Source organism: Neolamprologus brichardi, chromosome 18 (assembly GCF_056152115.1).
Source record: "Neolamprologus brichardi isolate AB-2024 chromosome 18, ASM5615211v1, whole genome shotgun sequence".
Taxonomy (NCBI): Eukaryota; Metazoa; Chordata; class Actinopteri; order Cichliformes; family Cichlidae; genus Neolamprologus; species Neolamprologus brichardi.
The window spans coordinates 21554648-21563106 of NC_142121.1; the positions used below are offsets into that span (position 1 = coordinate 21554648).

At 42.6% G+C, this 8459-nt stretch overlaps 1 protein-coding gene across 1 annotated transcript; it reads left to right on the top strand.

Annotated features, from left to right (window-relative positions):
- Positions 1-3205: 3205 nt before the first annotated feature.
- Positions 3206-6888, top strand: glula (glutamate-ammonia ligase (glutamine synthase) a). The gene is made up of 7 exons (XM_006786472.3): positions 3206-3350; positions 3983-4170; positions 4251-4412; positions 5077-5223; positions 5327-5454; positions 5564-5763; positions 5875-6888. The coding sequence occupies exons 2-7, from the start codon at positions 4005-4007 to the stop codon at positions 6185-6187; spliced, it is 1116 nt and encodes a 371-aa protein (XP_006786535.2). The 5' UTR covers positions 3206-3350; positions 3983-4004; the 3' UTR covers positions 6188-6888.
- The last annotated feature ends 1571 nt before the right edge of the window (positions 6889-8459 follow it).

Genomic DNA, 8459 nt, shown 5'->3' on the forward strand with positions numbered 1-8459 from the left:
TGCTTCCTCCTCTGCACTCCTGAGGTGTGCTTGAAGTCTGCAGACCTTGTGTCTGCTCATATGAATGTGCCATGCTGGAGGAGCTGGTTTACCTGTACCACTAGTAACAAGGGCAGTAGCAAAAAGGCGAACTAGAGAAAAATCCATCAGGAGGGATGAAGAGGAGAGATGATGGATTCACTGGGTTATCCTTCCTAACCGGACAGACTAATATGCCTCAGTCTCAATTGTGTTATCCTGTAATGATTAACTGTTTCTTCATTTTTTGAGCAGTCTACAGTTAATTGATCCCCTAAAAAGGCTTTAGTGACAGCAAAGGTCCATTTTTAATCAATCTTTTCTCGTTAAGTAAAACTGAATTTATTCTACATGGGGAATAATGTGTCTCTGTTCATGAGGGTTATCCTCTTTAAATATTAGAGCTGAGTTCACAGAAAACTCACAACAGACTGGTGGAGCAGCTTGCATTGTGCCTCCGGGCAAATGTGACAACGATGAATCTGTGAAAACTCAAAGTGTTCTGTCTGTTTGGGTGCTGAGATCTGCTGAACATGGGCTGCAAGCTTTACAGCACTGTTGGAGTACTTCTGACCTAGTTTCCAAAATGAGCTGATACTATTAAGAAAAATTCGATTCAGAACTGAGGACTCACGCTGTGACTTTGTATTTCAAACACACTGTGCCAGTGTTTTGCAGAAGTCTTTTAACCACAATAATAACTGAGACTTTTAAATAAATACAGAATGAAGCTTTTTTCCTTTGACACAGTAAACTTAAACCAAAAATATTATATTCCTGAGCTTTCGCTTCCATCTCACAGTATTCACAGGTGTTTCTGCTATGACTTTGTTTGTTGCAGACGGGATTGTGTAAAATATTCTCATCAGTCTAACGTTAATGATTTTCAACTTGTGCATCAGGTGTATTCATAAAAATCACAAAGATGCTTCAGAAACTTTAGAGATTCCAAAGGAAAACCGACGTTTTCCAGCAACCTTCTGGTCGAGCAAAGGTAAGGAGAACTTCTTCTTGTCAGGTTCAGCAATCTTCAACATTGCAGGTCTCAGGAGAGTCAGAGTAAGTCAGGCTTCAGGAAGCCTCCATCAGTCTCACTCATCATCTTCACTCCTCTGAAGCTCCAGCAGGTGGTGCTGTACACCAACGAAATGGAGCAGAACAAGAGGATCTGCTTCTGATGAAGATTTTAAATTGTAGTTATGTAAGAAAACTGTTGTTCTTGTTTAAGGAGCTAGACGCTTTTGAACCAGAACAAAAGTCTGAAGGGTGTAGGAAAGGGTAAAGATGTCTGGTGGTTAATGTGGTCAATTCAACCCTTTGGATAAGGGACACAACGTTCCCAAGAGGTTAGCAGGATTTCTGGTGTCAGAAATAGCTGCGGGGCATTTCCTCCTCTCAGTCCACAGTCCCAGGTGGTGCAGGTTGGTATTTCAGCCCCAGGTTCTCAGGAAGTTCTCATAAGAACTTTCATCATCTGCCAGGACAAAGTCTGGTCTGGGCACAGAGGCAGAAGGGATGGACAATGATGGACAACAGATGACAAAACATCAATTTCCTGATAACAATTTTTGCGCTCTTTGGCTGTACACAGTATCCTTGTGCTCACCCACATTAACCACAACAGCTGACCTATTCATACAGCGCCACCTTTACTTAAAAGTTCAAAATGAGCTTAATGCCACGAGGCGGAAGGGTCTCTCAAGGATTTAGTTCTCTAGTGTGTTTTTTCTTTTTGAATGGTTATTTTTTTGATTGTTGGTGACTCTTTTGCTATCACAGGATTGGCATCTTATTAGAGCGTTGAATGATACATTATTCACCTCAAAAAATAATTAAAGATGAAATTATTCGCTGTTTAAATAGTGGCCAAGAGAAAATAAAGTATTTTGATAAAGAAAAGTCTGCAACTTCTTTGAATGTGATGATTTGCTGATATAATCATTTACTGATATGATATATTATTAGATATTTGGACATGATGCAAATGTCCCAACTTTTCCATTATTTTGACTATCAAAATGACTTAAAATGTCAAAAATTAACTAGATTTCTCACCACTGATCACGTAGACCACCACAGAAATCACCAAATGTGCAAAAATCTTTTGTGAAAAGTGCTTTGAAGGAGAATTTACACGTCAAAGAGCTTGTTTTTAGCAGCTTCCCTCCTGAGCCAAAACATGCATTCAGTTAGAAAGGCACGCCAAGGCCAGTCGTTCATCTTCTAATTCAAGAGAATGTAAAGGTAAACAGGTTACCTCTTTGGTAGTTTCTGCATAATACTGCTGACAAAGGCACTGCAAATTCAGATGGGTGAGAAATTAAAATGAAACACCGGCTGTTAACACCTACAGTGAGGTGGCTTTGTTATGCTGCAGGAAGCAGTTTGCATGCATTGGTTCAGTCCTGATCGTCCCCCTTGGAGGGAAAGGTCACTGCAAATCAATACAAGGTTGCTCTGAGCGATCACCTTTATCTTGTGATGAAACATTTCTATCCTGTTGGGAGCAGTCTCCGTCTGGACAATACCTCCTTTTCAAAGGAGACGAGGGACCACTGAATGGTGTGATGACTATGAAAATGTATGCAACTACAGCCTCGGGACATGGCTGCCAGGAGGTCAGAATATTTGCAGTAACTGTGGCATTAAGATCTTTTAAAATAATCTGCCCAGAGGGGCTTTTAATACACAGCTTCTATCTGATGCTTTGCCAGCTGTGGCTGTTTTATCCAACTGTAGAATGAAAACTAAACTAATAAAAACAACTGGTAAAGAGGCGCATGATATACATCTGCACATGAGTGTATCATGAAGAAACTTGAAAATCCATTTGAAAACCTCACTGCACCATCAGATGTCTGGTTGCGGGATTACATAACCTCCCACTAAAACCAGTTCGTTCATGGCACTGATTTCCACCACTCGGTGGCGTCTTGGACCGGAGACGCACCTGGCGGTGTGAGCGGATCTGAACTGCACATTTTGCCCGTCAGTGTAGCGTGTTTTCAAAGAGTTTGCCAGCCTCCATGTCAGGCTCCTTCTTTCTTTTTGTCTCGCTTCAGTTTCGGATTAAGCGCGAAGATGAGAATGCCCTCACGAGGGGGAGACTCACGCATAGTAACACGCGGCTCAGCTCCGGGTAGAGGGCGTTGCGGCTCTTCTTTCAGTCCTCCCCCTCCGACCAATCAAAGGCCAGATCCCGCTCTTATAAATTCTCCTGGATCCGGGATCTCTGTACCGGAGAATGAGAGAGCCACTAGTGAGACATCATTCAACAGCACATTGGACCTGCCAGTCCTTTAGTTTTTATTTCAATTTTCTCGTTTCTCCAGGTAATTTGTCTTTATTTTTCCTACCTTTGTATTAGTTTACCTCCAGGTCAGGCAGCTCTTTGCGTGAGACTTGCCATTGTTCCAGACTTTGTGCAGTAACTTCTTTCTTAACCCGAGCTTCTGCCTTTCTTTGATTGCTTTGTATGGATGCTTCAGTTTATTTTTCCTAGGTGTGTTTTTGTCGGATTTAGGTGTAGATCAGAAGGTAATGTGTATGAAACAGGAAGCAAATGATGTAACATTGCCTCACCTGTTTTCGGCGATCAGCTACTGCGTGGATGGATGAGGTGTGTTTAGCGGAAGCCGTTTGTTTCCTTGTGTTTTCCACGGTGTGAGGTGGCATCTGCGGCGTTAAATGTAATCTTATCAGTAAACACGGATGGTATAAAGTCGCCTTTTCTTTTGTGGCCAAAGCAGAAAAAAATAGGAAAACGCTGGAAATGTGCCCTTTTTAAAAAACACATCCTCGGTGTGTTTTTTCACCCCCCCTCTTTCTGGAAGAAAAAACAAAACAATGGGGCTGCTTTTGTGTGTGTGGTTTTTTTTGCGCCCCCGAACCCGGTTATGCAACATGTGATCCAGAGCGCAGCGCAGTTTCATACCTGCTCTCATCTCCCTCTCTTCATCCTCAGGTGTATTATAGTAGCAAATAAGATGGCTACGTCCGCCAGCGCCAGTTTGAGTAAAGCTGTCAAGCAGCAGTACATGGAGCTCCCTCAGGGGGACAAAGTCCAGGCCATGTACATCTGGATCGACGGAACCGGAGAGGGGCTCCGATGCAAAACCAGGACGCTTGATTCTGAGCCCAAAAGCATCGAAGGTAAGCAGCATCTTCCTGACGCAGTCGCAGAAAGCCAGAGATGTTCTGCAGGCTATCACACTGCTCTGCTCCTCTTGTAGATCTTCCTGAATGGAACTTTGACGGATCCAGTACCTACCAGTCCGAAGGGTCCAACAGCGACATGTATCTGATCCCCGCAGCCATGTTCCGCGATCCATTCCGCAAAGACCCCAACAAGCTGGTGCTGTGTGAAGTCCTGAAGTACAACCGTAAACCTACAGGTAAACGGAACTCCTCTGTTTCTGTTTTTATTTATTAATTTCTTTAATTAAAAAAAAAAACAATTTTGGGTGATGGATGGTGATGTGCATGTAAGAGTGCATCATAAATGTGACCACTTTAACGAGATGATGACTATAAAATAATTTGAAAATCTGATAGCTGAATATTAAAACTGATAAGCTAACGCCAGACGGTCGGTGATTTGATTGGTCTAAAGGTGTAAAATGGGCGGGGCATACCTTTAAAGGAGAACTCCGAGGAAGAGGGGAAAGGAGCCCAGCAAACTGTTTGTCAGCGTCGCTAAGCAACTATTTTGATAAAGTTGTGACATGACATAAAATTAGATATGCTTTGACCTAATGCGCAATTAGTAGTTCTAATCAATTTAATGATTATTGCAGTCATGGTTAAAATATGCCACCCACTCATTACGTCTCATGAGCCAAAATTTGAGGTGTGTACATACCAGAGATACAGCATTGGTGATTATGGCAAATGAATGGGAATAAATAAAACATAACTGAAGAATTGTTCTGTAGATTTACACTCATTTTATTTGAGATGAGAGAAGCTCACAATTACAGATCAGAGACCCTAAAAATGTGCATTGTTAGTGGCCAAAGTGTGTACATTGTGTGTAATTTGCCATGTTGCTCTCTGCAGAAACCAACCTTCGGATCACCTGTAATAAACTGATGGATATGGTGGCGGATCAGCATCCTTGGTTTGGCATGGAACAGGAGTACACCATCCTTGGAACGGACGGGCATCCATTTGGCTGGCCATCTAATGGTTTTCCTGGACCACAGGGTGAGAAACCTTTTTTTTCTTTCTTTTTTTTTCCCTCAATGACTTAACGTGCACGGATACACGGATCCTTGCCTGGATAATGTAACACTTTCAATGTTTGCAGGGCCGTACTACTGTGGTGTTGGAGCTGACAAAGCTTATGGCAGAGACATAGTTGAGGCCCATTACAGAGCCTGTTTGTACGCTGGAGTCCAGATTTGTGGCACAAATGCTGAAGTGATGCCTGCTCAGGTAATTAAAGAAGCCAAACATGAATTTGGATTTGAAACCTGGTTTTTCTGGTTCTTAAGAGACAGTTAAAAGTATCACTTGTAATGCTGAGCTGTCTCTCCATGTGCAGTGGGAGTTCCAGGTCGGACCTTGCGAAGGCATTGACATGGGCGATCATTTGTGGGTAGCGCGCTTCATCCTGCACCGTGTCTGTGAGGATTTTGGTGTTGTCGCCTCATTTGATCCCAAGCCAATCCCTGGAAACTGGAACGGTGCTGGCTGCCATACGAACTTCAGCACAAAAGAGATGAGGGAAGACGGTGGATTGAAGTGAGTGGCAAAAGCTTCATGGACTTGTTTAAGTTCACGTCTAGTTTTATTTATTTCTTTAAAAAGTTATTTTTGCATTTCTGATGCGACACTTGTCATTCCTGCTTTCAGAGCTATTGAGGATTCCATTGAGAGGCTCGCAAAGAGGCACAGCTACCACATTCGTGCCTACGACCCCAAAGGGGGGCTCGACAACGCCCGCCGTCTCACTGGCCGCCACGAAACATCAAACATCCACGAATTCTCTGCAGGTGTGGCCAACCGTGGTGCCAGCATTCGCATTCCTCGTAATGTTGGTCAGGAGAAGAAGGGCTACTTCGAAGACCGTCGCCCATCAGCCAACTGTGACCCGTACAGTGTGACCGAGGCCCTGATCCGCACCTGTCTGCTGAACGAGGAAGGAGATGAACCCGTGGATTACTAAATCCACAACTGACTCCGACTGTTCCCCCCCCCCTAATTTCTTTTAAACTAGTACTGTATATTTTTCCCTCCCTTTCTCCCTCTGAGATGATTTTTAACCCACATTTTTAATGGCTTAAAGTTGACTGGTCAACGGAAAACATGACAAGGTGTTAGATCCTTGGTAGTTGTGAGCTGGTCATGGCAGGGTATGCCTTTCCCCTCAGCTTTAGCAGGGATTGGCTTTTGTAACACTGTTTTGTAACCCATGTCATATCATTCCCTGTTTTGTCAGTGACTAAAACGAACTAAAGCACATGGACACTGCAGAGTAGCGCTGCTAAGACTGGACAGCATTTGTAATTGAATAAATCTGACTAGTTAGTGTACTGTTAATATGTTGAACTGCCTTTCAACTATCCAGTCTTCATTGTTACTAATTCTGTCGTTTTATCAAGTGTCTACTTTTAAATGGCAACATTTGTCTTCAGAGTTTTGACACACTGGGTCATCTTTGTATCGTACACTTTGTAGAGGTCTGTACCCAGATGTAAGTTGTGCAAATGTGGTGGATCTGTCCATAATGCCATTTGTAGATTTCCTCAAGGAGTTTTATCCTTTTGTTAACTGCGATATTATAATGCACCTGATTTGGTAAAACATTACATTTACTGAACATGGTGATTTTTATTGAAACATTTAAAACTTTTATTTTTATCACAACACTGCTGTGTGACTCTTTGACTTCCTACACTTCCAACCGACTTGCTTCCCTGTAGAAGCTCAGCCAGGTAGTGATGTACTATAGCTGGTTAGCCTCATCTGTTATTGTCTACCTTAGACTTTAAGGGAGGGGGGGGAACTAACATTTTAGGACTTCCGCTTTAACAGGTACATATCTAGACCAAGGTGTAACGATCTAAATAATATGGGTGCCAGTCGTTGTTCACAGCCCAACTATTAACCCATAAAATTCTATAAAAAGCTATGAGCTTGCCAAGTGTTGTGAGACTGAAGGGAAATTCCAGTGTTAGGAGTATAAATGGAGACTGGAGGACTCAAGTGCCAAAAAATATATTGCTTTTTGCCTACAGGTTCTATATGCAGATGCAAACATTGTTTATACAGCTTAAGCTTGCATTGCAGGCCCAGTGGCAGCTTCTATCTTCTCATCTAACTTTTAAGAATAGTGTGCTTGCCAAAATATTGAATAATCAAAGTTGTCCAGCTATGGACAGCAAAGCATCAAGTTTTCATTGATAAACTTAGTTTAGACTGCAGCATTCATAAAGCTATCATGACAGTGTGAAAAGCATGATTGATCCAAAGGTTTCTAGCTGCAGGAGGAGCTTGGGCTGCTCTTCACACATTTGTGCAAGCTGTTAAAACAGCTGGCACTGCTGTGTTGTTACTGTGAGTGTTAAAAGGAAATACACCTAGAGGAAACACTAGTAAAGGCTCTTTGGGTGTGCTTTCTTTCACCAAAACTTCTGATGTTTCAGTCTGGCTCATGCCTTGGCAGGAGCTCAACAGCAGCTTTGTTTGGGCTCGTTTTAGGATGGAATGAGAAGTAACTGAAAACTGGTGCACTCATGAGACAGTTATTAAAGTCCTTCAGTGGAACAGCCAGAGGCCAGTCTTCCCAGAAGTGCTGTGTCATTTAACAGTCACACAGCACCGCAGATTGTTGTGGCTTGAATGTACTTTGTCTGCACATTGTTATTAACTTAAGAAACAAACTAGAAAAACAAGTCTTTCCCTTGCTGAGTTTAGAGGGTGGCAGGTTTGGGGTAAATTTCCACTAGCAGCAAATTTCTAGGTGCTGCCAGTTGATGCAAAGTAGTAAATTCAGCATATTTCTGGTGTTTACATATATTGTTTACCCTTAAGCGTTGCAGTCTGTAGAGAACACGTATAAATTCAGCTGTGTTCAAATCCAACATGATGTCAGGAAAGAGTTGGGAATCTGCACTATACAGAGAAAATAACAGGATGGAAAATAAATCCTTTTTTTTTGCGCTAATATAATGAGACAAAAGAGTGACCCAATTTCCTAAAAAAGCACACAATATGTTCATTTCACGTGACAGAACATTTACTTCTGCTGTCCTCTCCTTTCTTGGGGGCAGGGCTTTGAGACCTTTCCCCTACATCCCAGCTGCCCTTACAACACAATGCTAGTCAGATCCCTGATTGGCTTTGCATGGTGCAGGTTAGCCAATCATAATGCCGAAAGCAGGTTTACTCATATTTCAGAAGACGGTGAATGGCTTGAAGCCAAGACACGTGCTTTG